General features: G+C 40.3%; 1 protein-coding gene across 3 annotated transcripts in view; it reads right to left on the bottom strand.

The window, feature by feature from the left end:
* The window catches only part of ATP8A2 (ATPase phospholipid transporting 8A2), a 334991-nt gene that overhangs the window by 153252 nt on the left and 166115 nt on the right, over positions 1–15624 (bottom strand). For all 3 annotated transcript variants that reach the window (XM_050897554.1, XM_050897547.1, XM_050897563.1), the window contains exon 27: positions 945–1128. In XM_050897554.1, the coding sequence (XP_050753511.1) occupies positions 945–1128 (184 nt within the window). The remainder of the gene's footprint in view (positions 1–944; positions 1129–15624) is intronic.

The raw sequence follows: 15624 nt of genomic DNA on the forward strand, positions 1-15624 counted from the left end.
TGCTTCACAGCAAGGTTAACACAATAGATAGTTTTCTGTGCAAACAGCAGCATTATCCCTGCCTTTTCAAAACCTCACCTTCTACTGGAACTATCAAATGTTTTGGCAACCTTGCCAAAAGGGAACATCAACTGATGCTCACAGATCACTGCGGAGACAGTGGACCATCTCTGCTTTCTGTCAGCTCCACCTGTTCTTGCCCTGCGATCAGTCTCAAACACATACACAGAGCACCTCAGGTGTAAATAGTACCCAGTGGATGTCCAGCAACTGAAGCATCTCCTTCCTTTCTTATGTTTCTTTTTAAGTCTTTATTCCACATCTTGGTTTCTTCAGTAAAACAAAAAAGGCTTTTTACTTTCCTCTTTAGCTGAAGTAATCAGTGCTGAATTTGATGGGACAGTTTGGGACCACTCACCCAAATCACATTCAAAATAACATACCTAAAATGAAAACATTGGCCAGCTCTCTAGAACTGTGACCAATTCTTAGATATATCATGGGGGTGGGGAGTATAAAAAAAGGAGGAGACACCTCAAAATAAGAATTTCCAAACAGCCAAACTCTTACATACCTGGTTATAAGGCCTACTCATAGTAAGAGAAAAGAGCTTGCACCAAGAGAGATAAGTTACACTTAAAAGCATGTAACATAGTATCATAGCAAGTGCTTCTCCCTAATTACTGAAGAACCAAGACATTGCACAGCTGTCAGAAGGAAACTGAAACTTTGAGGGGAGGTGGAGCTTTGCCCTGAAGAATACAAAATCATAATAATGAATCCCAAAAATACAGCTAAGATTATCTGTTTTACATAGCTGCCTTGAAAAGCAAACAAGCAGAGGTGCTCCTAGCTTGAAGGCTAGGAGAAGTCATCAAGCACTACATGGCCCACAGCGCATTTCTGACAACAGGATACGGCAGTTGCTCTTTTTTGCCTCTGACCTGTGCAATAGCATAATCCGAGCAATTGGTTGCCTGCATGCCCTCATTGCCACTGATCCCCACTCCAACGTGAGCTGTCTGGATCATTCCTACGTCATTGGCACCATCTCCAATGGCAAGTGTTATGGCATTGACGTGTTTCTTGACCATGTCTACTATTTCAGACTTCTGTAGAGGAGATACTCTGAAAAGAAGAGAAAAAGGTGTCAGTTTCTCACATGCTGAGCTACATGCCTTTCCCAAAAGGACAGCTGTAATCTACATTTAGAAGTAATCAAAGGGCAGTTGCTGGGAAGTTGCTTTATTCAACAACTAAGCTTCAGAACCTGTGCCAAACTATGAGAAGAAAGTAGCTTTAAAAAATAGTTTCACATTTATCTACTTGCTCATATTTTAAGCAAAAGAGACCAAATAGATATGGAAGGCTTTAAAGCTTTGTTTTCCTCCCCCAGCCCCACCTGATACACTTCAACATACACCAGTGATGTTATATTGGGAACACTGGAGAAGGGAGTCTCCTCTTCAACTACAACAGTTTGCAGATTAACAGTGCAGGCTTCCCTGTCTGCTGTCAACAATGTATCTCCATCCAGGAGGAGAAAGACCACTAATACGTTCAGAGAGTAAATCAGAGACATTTTCAGTGGTTTGGCAAAAGGTACTGCAGGCTTACCTTATTCGCTCCTCCAGCTTACTTCCCCACTTGCCAGGCCATCCTTCCAATCTCAGACTGTGCAGTTAGGATCAGAAAGAATAAGGCCTCTCCCTGATCTCACATATGCCTTGCATGCTGGTGCAACTCTGACTTCAGTGATGATGTCACTCAATTCCAATTCAAAACCAAAAGGCTGACTCCATGACATGTGAATATTCTTACCAGTTTTATTGGTAGTTACTTTAACCTGCTCCTTCTCTCATTTTACATCAGTTCCAGTTGGATAAAAATTCATGGAATTCAATAGAGTTAAACTAGTCTAAACCAAGGAGAAGTGGAAAAATACTCACGACTAGGTTACTAAATTGGATAAGACACCCAAAATGCCCTTTTTTAATGGAAAAGGTGGATCCGGTTACCAAATCATATGAGGTATTCTGGAAATACCTACATGTAGATTAAATATTTCCATTCTAACCCCATCTGTACAAACAACGCTAATTCCTTTCCCCATCAGTTTTAAAGTTCCAAATTATTTTATGTTCCCTTAAATAAAGCTTTAGACAAAACTTTTCCACCTCTCAAGTCAGCCACATAACACTCAACAAAAAGAATGTAACTGATATCTAAAAGCTTCATTATTAAAAGAGGAGGAGAATGGGGAGCTTGGGGAATGGGGGAGACAAAGTTTTTTACATGGCATTTTTTCCAGAGCCTACATCCCATGGGAGCAACTTACATAGCCTTTTAATACACCCAGCTGGATTACTGCTGATCAAAAAAGCAGAGTTATCTTGTTCAGCATTTTGCTTTATAGCCTTGATTTTGTTTAGTGCTGATAACCTCTTAAAATAACTTGATGAGTAATTGGGGGAGAAAGAGTTCCTAAGAAAAATTTGCTGGGCTCAAAATTCACATGTGAACTAAACCACCTGAAAAGTCTAGCAGCTGTCCTGTTCCTAAAAGCTGAAAACAGGAAAAAGTTGACTGGGCCATAAAATTTACTTAATACCATTGGATAGATTTATTAAGCACTCAACTACCTGGCAACGCAAACACCACTTGGCACTGTCCGGGCCCAGTTAAATTACCAACGCAAAACCCCAACACACTAACCAACCTATGGTGCATGAAAAGTGTCAGTTTGTAATTATAAGGCAGCTCTGAATACAGTCTGCATCAAATTTTAACTTCTCTCTCATACATACATGCACACACTCTCCTCTTCCCCGCCCCCCAATATTCACATAATAAAATACTAAAGCACGGAGCAAGGAGTCAACAAGGACTTCAAGCCATAAAATGGGAACTCCAGAGGGACTTGGAGCCAGTTCTGGAGGAATGGGATTGACAACTGCACAGACCCCTATTACCAGCCCCAGGGGCACCTCCAGTGCACAGGACCGTATACTTTTGGCAGTCCCCTCGTGCAATTATTTCTTTGCAGCTGAGCACTGTGCATATCTGCTAACATCCTCCTCAGACATACACATCTCTCAGAAGTCAAGTTCATGTTCATTTAGTTTTCAGTTACATGGCAATAGAAAGAGCTAAGAAGTTCCCTGGTTTCAAATATGCTTAAAGTAAGAGGGGAATGAAAAAAGACAGACTGTGAACAGCATCTCTGATTCTGTAGTTTGAACTAGCAGCTTGTCTACAGACATTTCAGACATGACCAGAATATGGCAGAGGTGCTCGAGCTTGTTCTAGTGCAGTTTAGCTGCGACATGTCAGGCAACCTAATATATCCTGTATTCACTTCTGTGCCTGCAGTGTATGTGTGGCTTCAGATTTTAAGTCAACTTTGCCATTAATGACCCATTATTTGTCAAATCAATGGAATGCCTCAATATAAACACATTTATCAACTACTATGTAATGTACACAGAGTATGCTTTTACTGTCTTGACCAAATAAAGTTAATTATACCCACAGTTATATAACACCCAGTTAAAGACTAACATCTTTATATGCCTAGTAAGACTAAACAAGCTACAGGAAACACTAGATACATACTTTAAACACTGAAAATATTTCTGCACTTGGTTTAAGAAGATTAAATCTAAGACAAGATTTCAGCACAAATGTTACTTGATTATAGTTGTTTATTCTAAACACAAGCTTCACAGCAAACATCCTCTTTGACACCTCCCCATCAAGTACAGCCCCAAACTCCAGAGAACACGTTTTGCTGCGCACAGTATATTAACTACAAAAGTTGCAAATTGAGACGGCTACTGATTTCCCGAGGGGTTTTACTCCCCTCCTCTCCTAACTCACACTCTCAGCCTCCAAACCTCTTGTGCTCCTTGTAATCTATTTGGTACCAACACACTGCATTAGATGACATTAATCCCCTTAGCCAGATGATCAGAGCTGCGGTCCATTGCTTCACATTTGATAGGCTGTCTACATGAATAACTGAAAGATTATAGCACAGGACACTATTAACCTGCAGCTTCCCCCAGGTGCTATCTTGGAAGGGGAGGAGGAATGGCCAAGTTCACAAAGATTCCTGGACAAATGAATAAGTTCAAAGTAAAAAGCACAAGGAAAGAACTAAGTACTTTGGAGAAAAATTTTGCAGCGACAAGCAACTATTGGTAATTATCATCTGGTGGAACATCCCTGGCTTTCACTGCAGAGCTCACCGCAGCAATATCAGGATGTAAGCCTTCCCTTTATATACACCCAAATAAGAATTAAGACGTGAGCAAAACATCAGTTGCATCAAAAACTTCTGCTTACTCATGTATTCATTCACTGGTCAGACAGCAATGCTTCTTATAAAGGTTCTTAGAGTGCAACTCAAAAGAGTTCCCTGGAAATGTCTGTTTATACATAAGTTATTTTTATTGTCACTGCTCAAAAGCATCTTTGACAACAGATACAATCAACTCAGTCTAGATTTATTCTCTCTTTTATGCATAACCCTGGGAAAAAAAAAAAGGTCAGGTTTCAAATGCCACAATTATAGCTACCGGATCAAGTCCTTAGATTCTTGCTCAAACTGCTTCCCTGAGAATCTGAATTTAACCTACTCAGGCTGCAGAGAGCCTGGGGTCAAGACTGCATCTTTATAAAGTGTTTAGCATTCAACATTTGGCTGTGTAGTATAAAGTGTTCATGGATGATGGAAGGAATGCATAAAGCGAAGTGTGAACCCTGCAGCAGACCTGCTACTTGCCCACCTCTGGGACTTCCTTCCAGTAGCCTCGCTCTTGAAAGGGTAAAAGCTGATATGGAAAAATTGAAGGTTCTCCTCAGTCTCAAACCTGCTTAGTCTTTATCAGCACCTTTAACAGATTAATACAGAAAGCAGTTTCCATCCTGAATGAGATGACTGATGCCTTGATATCACATTGCTTCCTCTGTAATGGGATGGGTGGAAGCAAGAGAGGGCACAAAGCACTACACCTTGGGAAGAAGCTGGGAGAGAAATGCAGCCCAGAGCCAAGGACCTTCAGAAAGATATAGACCTAATTATTCTCAGGTCACTTAAATCTATAAGGAAACTGTGGAAGGAGGCAAGGGTAAGTAGTTTTCAGATAATGCAGTACTATATTGTTACTATCAGTAAATACTTTAAGGTCCCTCTTGTACTTAGAGGAAGCTCGTGAAAAAATAGCACAGGGCACAGCACAGAGCAGTAACACAGCTGGTTTCCACGGAGAATGTTGTAAGTGGCTTCCCACTGACTTCTGCAGATCAGCTCCCAATGGCTTTAAACCTTCAGTCTGCATTTACTTCTTTAGCCTGGGTAAACACATTCATGAGCAAACTTCTTACCTGATAACGCTTTGCCTGTTCAGAAAAGTTCTACTCACATGGTTTAGTCTTAGGTAGTCCTGCAAGGAGCAGGGAGCTGGACTCTATGATCCTTATGGATCCCTTCCAACTTGAGATATTCTATGATTCTACTCAGCATTTTGCTGGAAGGTTTGCTCAGGCTTACTTTATTTCTTTAAGAAGAGAATTCAAGCACAGAGGATCTTCTAGTTCATTTTTTTTCATCAGGAATACTTATGGGACAACCAGAGCAATTCACAAATTCATATCAGCTCTGTCATCTTTCAGTGAAAGATTTCACAAAAAAACAGTGAAGTGGTGATATTTTAAAAAATAAATATCAAACATTTTATTTAGAAATCCATTTTGGTAGCAAAATTTTTGAAACCTCTAAAGTAGAAGCAAAACATTAAAATATCCATTTTAACCAAGCAAAGCAATGCAATACAGCTTTAACTTCAATTTTTAATATACTGCAACTGATTTAAAATCAATCAATTCCTCTACTGCACTTCTTGCAATCTGGCAAGGCAGCTATCCCTCTTATTCCCAGATTCCATCTAATATATCAAGATGGATACAGTCACAAATGAGAGGGGAAGGACACAATCAGCACAACCAGTCGTGTGTCACATAGGTCAGCTAGACTCCACAAGATACTATCAACGGGAAGTGAGAAACAGTTTCTTAATTCTGTCCCTATGGATATCTGTATTTATTGCACAGTTACAGATGCATGCGAGCAACTAATGGCAACTGTAAGTAATACTTCTCACACAGACCTTTAAAATACAGCTGCATCATTGCAGATGCTTCAAAAGTATACAGACATAAACCACAGATGGGAAATAAAAATGCAGTATTTCAGAAAGTGATTGGTTTTATTTATTGCATTCAAGTCTAAAGGACCCAATGAAGACAGACTTCTGCTAGAGAACTAGCAAATGAGTTTACCAACTGTATATAAAAAGAGACATGATTAATGAAGAACAAGATAAGTAAACTTTATTGGAGTCCTTTTATCTGTAAGACATCGGCAGAAAAAGATTAGGTAGTTTATAAGAGATCAGTTTATGTCCAGACCATCTTACAAGGCCATGAAGAGAAGGCAGCCCCACAAGCTCTTCCACACCTGAGCAAGGCACAGCTTGATACTGAGTCTCAGCACTCTCCTCTGTTCCATCTACATGTGTTGGTTTTTGTGGGGATTCTTTTGTTTGTGGGTCCACTCCCTGAAAACAAGGGGACTAGAACATTTCTATTGAAGACTGCATACTTCCCCCGCCCCCAATTCTATACAAAATTCTCTTAAGACATTCTTACCCGCACTTTCAAATTTTTAATGTTCATTTGTGAAAAGAGGAAGGCGAGGAAGGCAAGGAAGGAAGCTGTTTCAAGTATTACCTCCCTCTGCTTCCATGCTGTAACAGGGATTAAACACAAAGACATTAATGTCTTTAACATGAAACATTAATTCGATATTCTACTTCCTTGAAATGCCTTTTTAATGCAACACAAGAAGCCCTTAAGAGCCCACCTTTATTGCAGTGAACATGATTTTACCCTGTTCTATTGTAAAACACACCTGTACTTCAAAATGCTCAGTGATCTCATCTTCAGAAAAGGCAGAGATGGGAGACAGCCCAGAAAGAGCTGAGAGCTGTCAATAATATTGACATTTAAGTGTATGCATTGGTCCCCAGAAAAAGAAGCAAGAGAAACAAACACACCACTAAAAGTAATGCTCAGAAAGCAAGGCATGTTACTGTGATATCATATTTAGCAGTTTTTAACTACACATTGATTTCTCCTCACACACACCAGGGTGCAGATTTCAACCATGTGTCATCCAAACAAGGGCTAATCTTGAATTACAGTCATGATGCTCTGAGATATATTGGATAGACTTATAATGATACAGTAACCCACACAGAAGAATGAACAAAAGCACACACACATCGTATTGACTCAATGTGCATTACATTGAATGCTTTTAATTTACCAAGTGCTCTGAATCTCCTTCACCTGCTGACAACTACAGTTTCACAGGGACTGGCTCTGGTGCAGTACTTACAACTTTGGAGACAGCACTGAGTGAACTGATGGATAATTTAATGTTCATAAAAAGCACCAAAGGAATTCATCCAAATAAATATAAGTGCCTCCAATGGAGACATCTCTATCTGCACTAATCACGCCACGCTCCTTTTATAGTCAATGGAGAGAAACAGGCACTTCTGGAGTGCAATTCATCTGGCTTATTTTAGACATGTACTTAAAGAGTATAGTTCATCTCCTCTTACAAGTGGCCTTTTCTCTCCATCAAGGTAGAGGGGGCTGAAGGTAACTAGTTCACATGAAAAAGCCTACTACTGACATGTAAAATTACACAGGATGAAACCCGTCTTACATTACTGCGGTGCTAAATACCTTCACATTAATCAGGCACACAGGCTTTTCCTCTTTTGCTTTCTGGCAAGGTGGAATGCCTGCTTCCTCCCGACACAGGCACCCATTGCTGAACTGATTGATGCACCACATCCTCCTTCCCTTCTCTTAAAATTCTCCCTCCTTCACTGTGCTTCCAACTCTTGCTAATTCTTTTCTACAGTAATTTCCCAGTCCCATCTCTTCTGAACACAGACAACTAGAAGTCTTACCAAACCTCTACTGGCTTCTGTGAAAACAGCCACAGCTTCACCAGCCTTTGTCATTTCAGCTGCAATCTCACTTCTCCATACTTTCTTTATTTTTTTCCTGAGCAGACCATCCTCCAAACTGCTTCACTTGTCCAAATTTATCAGACTGGTTTCAAGTCTATTTTTCAATTTTAAAAAGTCTTACATCCTATTTCACTTATCAGGAGTTTCACTTCACCTTGTTATAACTACAAAAAAATCTTCCTTCAGTTTATCAGCCTCACTGACATGCCAGTCACACACTGGACTTTCTGAGAAACATATATTACCTCTAAATTTCAGGTTATCCAGAACAGGGTATTTTTGATGCCTAGCATGGCTTTAAGTCAAAACACATGTACACACCCCTACATACATGCTCACAGAACATGTGGCAGTTCTTTTTAATTTAATGGTTACCAAAATAGCTCCTTCTGCATCACTTCAGGTACAATAGAAATGCCTTCTAAATATAAAGCTCTCTTTGTAGTTATAAAGCCACTGAATCATACACAGTCTTCTGAAGAGGAAGAACCCAAATTCATTTAGTACCTTTTTACCACAAAAACAAAGGTGTTTTTTTTTCTAATTACACACTTTTTTTTTAATATATTCACTAGAGAATTTCTCACTTGCATTCCGTATTTCAGCAACTCATTTGCCATTCACAGTTGCCACTGAAGTGATCTCCAGAGGACAAGGACTATGAAATAATCTCTTTATAAGCTGGATTCAATGTATTAAGCAGTGCGATATAATACACAGTGCCCCAGTGAACACAGGGTTAAGTTTCAAGTCAGCATCTTCTTCCTCTTTGATATTCTTCCCTGCATGTTTCTGTCTTGATTGCCCTTCCCCCAACCTGCTTTATGGGGCAAAGATTAAATAGGCAAAATCTAGTTTGGAAAACGAATTATTTGGAAAGTGATGAGTTGGCATAAACACAGTGTTGAATGGATTCTGCATTTTTAACTATAATGGTCACTAGTGGCAACAGCTATAATATGTTTTTAAAGTGAAACTAATGTATCTAATTAATTTTGAGCTTCCTTCACCCCAAGCTGATTAAGGCACATTCATTTCCATGCTAATCAGCCTGAGCAGTTCTCATGCAACACAAATCTGCCTTTTTCTAATGACAGAGCAAAAAAATTTCAGTCTGTAAAACATACACATTAGTGCCTTTATAACCTTGAGGACATGCACAGAGCGCTAGCACCCGTGTGTTTCACACAGCAGAGCTGTTTATAGACCTTCACAACACATGGTGAAATTAAGTGGCAGTTAAGACTATGGCCATTAATAAGCACATCAGCCCATTTAGCAAGGCTCTGCCCTGCAGTGAAGCCAACAGATCAGCTGGGAAAGCCAGGGTGAGCACCTGCCTCTAGAAGCAGATGTGGTAACATCAACCACGCCACGTGGGCAGCATTGTCACCTGACAAGCACTCTGCTCCTCCACACTAACTACAGGTCAGAAATACAAAATACAGCAGCTTAAGGCAGCATTACTACTGTAAACGACTGCTTCTTTCAGGATCATATAGCCAAGAAACAAACCACAAACACTGACATGGGAGGAAGATGAAGGGAGATATAGCTAGTAGATTTGAGATAGTTTGCCATTTCAGCAGCGCTACAAGCACCAACAGTTTTATTTCTTCATTCTGAGTTCTAACAACTCTGCATGATTTATTTTTCTCCCTCTCTGTGAAAAAAAGTCTCCTGGAATTTAAAATGAGAATGCATATAAATGATCAACTTGCAACCACATGTTATTGTTCAAAAGCCCAGGATCTCTGAATTACATACTCCTGGAACAGACAGACACAATCCAAAGCAGGGTATCTTACCCAGTAATTATCATCAGAGGGCTGCAATGTACCAGTATATCATGTTGAGGACTCACTACCCAAAATGAAAGTACCACCTATTTGTAAAAAGCGAGATTTTCAAATTTCAGAATTATCAGTATACCTCAAAAGTCAGGGTCATGTTGTATCGGGGAAGAAAGGTGAGCTCCCCAAAAAATTTTTTTCATGACACCACCACAGAAATACAAGTTATTTCCCACCCTTCTGAAGTCCAGTCTCTATTTAACATGAGCAAAATGCTTGCAGTGAAGTCCCTAAATCTTTAGACATTTAGAAAAAAGAACCTAACTTCTGGCTTCCACAATCTCTCCACAGTTAGGGAAGTTGAGCACCAGGGTGCTCCCACCAAGATTAAAAAAATTCAGACTGCTTTTAGATAGCAAAGACATTGACAACTGGAAGTCTGACTGGGACCAGCTCAGTCTTGGTCAACTATTAAATCTGCGCTCTGTTCAAAGCCAGGTTAAGTATTAACTTACAGAAAAACATTCACAGCATGCTCACTACTCCCAAACACAAGCTGCAAGAAAGGATCTTTACATTAACCTCTAACCTCAGACTCAATACAAGGACCACTGCTAAGAAAAGAGTGGGGAAGGGAAGGAGGAAAAAGAAAGGAGTAATACTCTAGAGCAAAGTCAGTTTTACACTAAGTTCATGATTAAATTGAAGCATTACAATACAGCATCTAGGGCAAGGGGGTGCTTTTGTCATGTTCAGTCACCACCTGTACTATAAGTTAATATGACCAAATTTACATCAAGAAGGTTTAGTAACAGCATCTCTGCCCACGGCCAGCCACTAACATGCCCATATTGCTAGGGCATCTGTAACCCTTGAACACACAGTTCCAGCATATCTGTATCTTGGTGAATGTTTCCATTTTCAGGTTTAAGACACAGAAATGCCCTGTGGTTTGTGAAAACAATGTTGTTTAATAGCAGCTGTGTCTAACAGCAATAGAAAAACAGAGAGAGTGAACACCACATATACTGGTCCCCTGCACCCCTGATTTTCAAGCACCTTTCAAGTGGGAGGACCCTGTTGCAGAGAAGAGCACATGAAACCGAAGCTGCACATCCCAGGCTGTCACACAGGGCATGAGCACACCACCTGCTCTAACAGCATTGGCAACAGTCAGGCAAGAGGAGGCCCACCTGGTCTGGTCTCACCCCTGCCAAACTTGGGGAGCAATTGCTTGAGCTGACTGTCCCCAGAAGCTTGTCCAGGCATTTTGGGGCAGTCCAGGCAGAGTCAGGGAGTACTTTAACAGTACAGGACGGACAATCACAGTCCAGTGTCCATGCTTGCTCCTTAGCGCTCTTATTAACAGTGTATGCACAGCCTGAAGTGCTTAACACACAAGGAAAAGCCTCACAAAACTCAACTCCCTCTGTTTTTTCCAAACTTGTATTGACTTCAGAATTATGCCCCTTTTGAAAGCTCCAAGCTGGCCCACTTCTATTATTGAAAAGAATCTTCAGGGGTTTTGAAAAAATGCAAAGAAATTGCAGTTTTCATTTCTTGCATGTGTCTCAACTCTGAGCTGATTTTCTTTTGCACATATGATTTTTTAGTCTCATCCATATTTCTGACCACAAGATCAGTCATACCAGTACTGACAGAGCTTTGCACAGGACAGCACTCCATGGAGTACAGTCAGTCAAAAAAAAGCACAAATATTTTGCTTAATAGCTCAAACTAGGCCAACAATTTTGCTTGCTGAATTAGACTAAGAATACAGAACTAGGAGCCAAGTCTTCACCATGTCAAACCTTTGCATCTTTATAGAAAAGACACAAAATGCTACAGTTCCAGTTTGGTAACATACATGCCCATGTTTCACAGGACATGCTTAGTTAGTGCTAAGTAAAAGATGCCCAGACAGATCATCCCTTCTACCACTCCTTTTACTTAAGGAGAATAAAAAGACATCTGAACAATTATACATAAGGAGTTTTGGAACAGCAAAGAGAAGGTGGCTGCATTTCAGTTAACCTTTTCCTGAAAGCGAGCAGAAGGATATTGCCTGAAGTACCTTCTTTCCTGGAGAGAAAACCAGCTTTGAAACATTTCAATAAGCATTATAATGAGCCCTTTGTGAACTGTTGGGCAACTAAGAGGCAGCATAAAGTACCAGCCCATTACTGGGGCAGAGGAGAGCAGATTTCTTCCACATCCACTTTTACATCAGATTGGTCTCAGAAGAGAGGCTATCCTCTCACTTAAAATCACAGTGATTTTAAGCACTGGGCTGCTTCAGACCATTACTGCCACAGTAACGTTGAATTTGAGCACGTCCGAGTCATTAGTGCCAATGGAATTTGAAGTGTCAGACAGAGCTACCTTATTATTGCTAAGGTAACTTAAATCACCCATAGCCTAGGCTATGGCCGGAAGAGCTAAATGAGCCAGATCACATTAAACATCTCCTTAAAAAGATACCATGGAAATTGAAACAAAAAAAAGGAATTGCTAGAAGTTGAACTGTATTCACTGACACTCTTCTTGACTCAAGCAAGATTAGAAGTAAAAACCTGGGAGGAAAAATGATGATTTGCCCAGTGTGAAAAATTCATGGGCTCTATAGGAAGCAGGAAAACGGCTTTTGTGAGTCAGATAGGATACTCTCCATGTGTACCAGAATATATCAGTATGGCTAAGTTGATGCTTTCTTTTTCAAATCCAGCCATGAAAAGCAAGTTAGCTTACAGTGCTTTCTGTCTAGAGAAAGGCTTAGAGCCTATACATGCTCACCTGACTTAATAAAATGGCTTTTGTAGCAGCATGTAGTCTACTCTCAATTTACAGAGTAAATCTTATTTTATTCTTTAGTTACAAGCTAAGATTTGGAAACATAAGTTCACATAAACCTGTTCACTATATATCAGAAGTTTTTAAGTTTATATACTTAACACACTGGCAAAATTCAAATAACAGCAATTCATTTTCAAAATACAATGCACTGAAAAATCCCATAGCCAAACAGGCTACTGAGGTAAAAAGTGAGCCCTACTTTCAAATATGACCTGGCAACTGGAAAGCTCTTAAGACACATTGCAGAAGCTGAACATAAATGTGATAATGGGAAAAGCCGTAATGTTCGAAGGACTTGACAGACATGTAAGTGCCTTCTACAAGCTCCTACTAGCTCTACAAGCTAGTCTACACTGCAGGATACAAGGCATACTAATGTACTATCTTTAAATAAACTGTGTCCAAGAGAGAGCCCGGGGAGGGGGGGAAGATGGGGACAATACACAAGAGGCTGATCACAAGCCTCCTAAAATCAGATGTGCCAATTGTTTTGGTGATGACAACTGCATATGGGAATCCACTGTCAGAGTTCACGTGGCACAGCTTGTACTCTAACCGCCAAAGAAGCTGGCTGTCTTGCTGGGCTGCCAGCGTGCATCTTCATGGCACTACATTTTCTTAAAGTAAGCTTTGAAAAGCCACTTCACTTTGTATACATCTATACAATTCTCTGTACCCTATTTCTCCAAACAGGATCAGAGTAGCCTTGCTAGACATTTGCTGGCAGTGATGTGCAAGGCATAGTCAAAGGTTACTACCGCAAAATTCCAGGAGGACTCAGCAACTCTAATCTGACATGGAAGTGGTCAAAACATTCAGTTCATGAAGATGGAGAGATATTATATGAGCAGCTCTCCCATGAGTATAATGGCAAAACATCAAGATTACAGACGACTAATAGCCTTACACTCACACTTGATCATGACTTAAAAATCAAAGCTAACACTTTGGATTAAAAAAACTATGTAAAAACAGATTGAATGCCAAAAAAAGTAAATTACTAAATCTTCTGGATGTAAAAGAAAACCCAAACAATTTACATGGAACAGAAAATCTGCTTATTCTCTAAATGCACTTGGCTATAATAGTACTGTAGATACCCTGCTGTTTAATTTTTAGGAATATAGATTTTATTCTCATTCACATTGTTCCTATCCAGTACAAATAACACCCCAAATGCAAGCCAACATGTTGGAGCAGGGCAGAGTGATTAGCTCAAGTGAGGATCCAACTGTTCTAATGTATTTGAGACATAACTAATACATCATTCTTTGTATAAAATAAGTTCACAGGAATAAGGTCAAACATTCAGTGTCCAACTGGCAGTGGTCAGAGTACTGTGAGGGGCCATCCTGCTAAACATTATCAGTAACCCAGATGCTGACAAAAAGGATACCCTCAGCAAGTCTGCAGATGACACTGAACTAGGGAGACTAAATTACAAGGGATCACAGGGCTTTTATTCAAAGGAACCTTGAGAAATTCAGGGACTGAGCCAACAAACCTCATGGAGTTCAGATGAAGAAAGGCAAAGTTCCACACCTGGGACAGAATAACCCCATGTACGAGTGCAGGCTGGGAAACAACTGAGTAGCAGCCCTGCTGAAGAGGACCTAGTTGTTATGGTGGGCATCAGGTTCAATGTGAGCCAAAAGTGCACTGTTAGTGTGATCAAGGCACACTGTGTACTAGGTAATAACCCAGTACACAAGTGTGACCAGGACAAAGACAGAAGTTATTATCAGCTCTCCTCAGCACAGGTGAGGCAACATCTATAACATGTCCAGGTTTAGAGCCCAAGTTGAAAAGAGAAGGAGAGAAACTGGAAAGAGTCCAGCAGAGAATTACTAACAAGGTCGGGGTCTAAAATACATAACCTGTAAGAAGAGGTTGTGTCACCTGGGCTTGTGCACGTAACAGGTAGTTTAACAACAACAGTGTGCTATTGCTTAACATGGAGTTACTTAAACTATCCTGTCACATCAAACAATATAACAAGGGCCAATGGCCACAGATTGCAAACTGGAAGGTTCATGTTGGATATCATGGATGTTTTCATGAAGGTGTTGAGCAATGGAAAAGATTTGCCAGAGAGGTTGTGGAATCTCTGCCCATAAGTGTTTTCCATGGCTCAGCTACAGAAAGTCATGGCTGACATGATCTACTGTGGATGACAACCTTGCCTTGAGCAAGAAGTTGGACTAGGCCTCCACAGTTCCCTTCCATTTAGACTGCTCTACACCTGAAGTCTCAGTTTAGTGACAATGGAAGCACTTTCCTACTAAGGGACTGACATCGTCCATGAAAAGGGTTCCCATGCAGTTCTGTCACACAGTGAGGCCTGGATTTCAAACAAGTATGCTTAGTACACATGCTGCCTTGTGTGCTAAAGGTCTCCGGTGAGACACAGTATAACTGGGCACTGCAGTAGAGAAGTGACCTCATCTCCTTCCCCAGCATGTAGTCATCATCTCATGTTATTGGGACACCTTACCCAGGTAAACAGTTTTCTCCTTCCAGCCTTGCCTTTTCCTCATCCATCAGCACTTCAGACTCTTCTCACCATCACATCATCCCCTTTCTTTTGCCTGAATAACCCACTGGTGTTGAAGTTATTTATATACCTTTGTGCATCATTTCCTTAACTTGAGATTTTTTTATTTTAACAGTGGATACATTAGACTTGGCAACTTTAAGTTAACAACACTTTGGGTAGACACTATAAAATTTCTTGGTTATGTTTATGCCACAGACTCTTCAGAAAAAAAAAAATACATCTGGCATAAAAGCCAATCCATCAAAAGAAATAAACAGATCTCTTGAGAAAGCTAGACAGCCAGTGTAGACTCAACAGAAACTGCTCTGAT

This window comes from Gymnogyps californianus, chromosome 1 (assembly GCF_018139145.2).
Source record: "Gymnogyps californianus isolate 813 chromosome 1, ASM1813914v2, whole genome shotgun sequence".
NCBI lineage: Eukaryota > Metazoa > Chordata > Aves > Accipitriformes > Cathartidae > Gymnogyps > Gymnogyps californianus.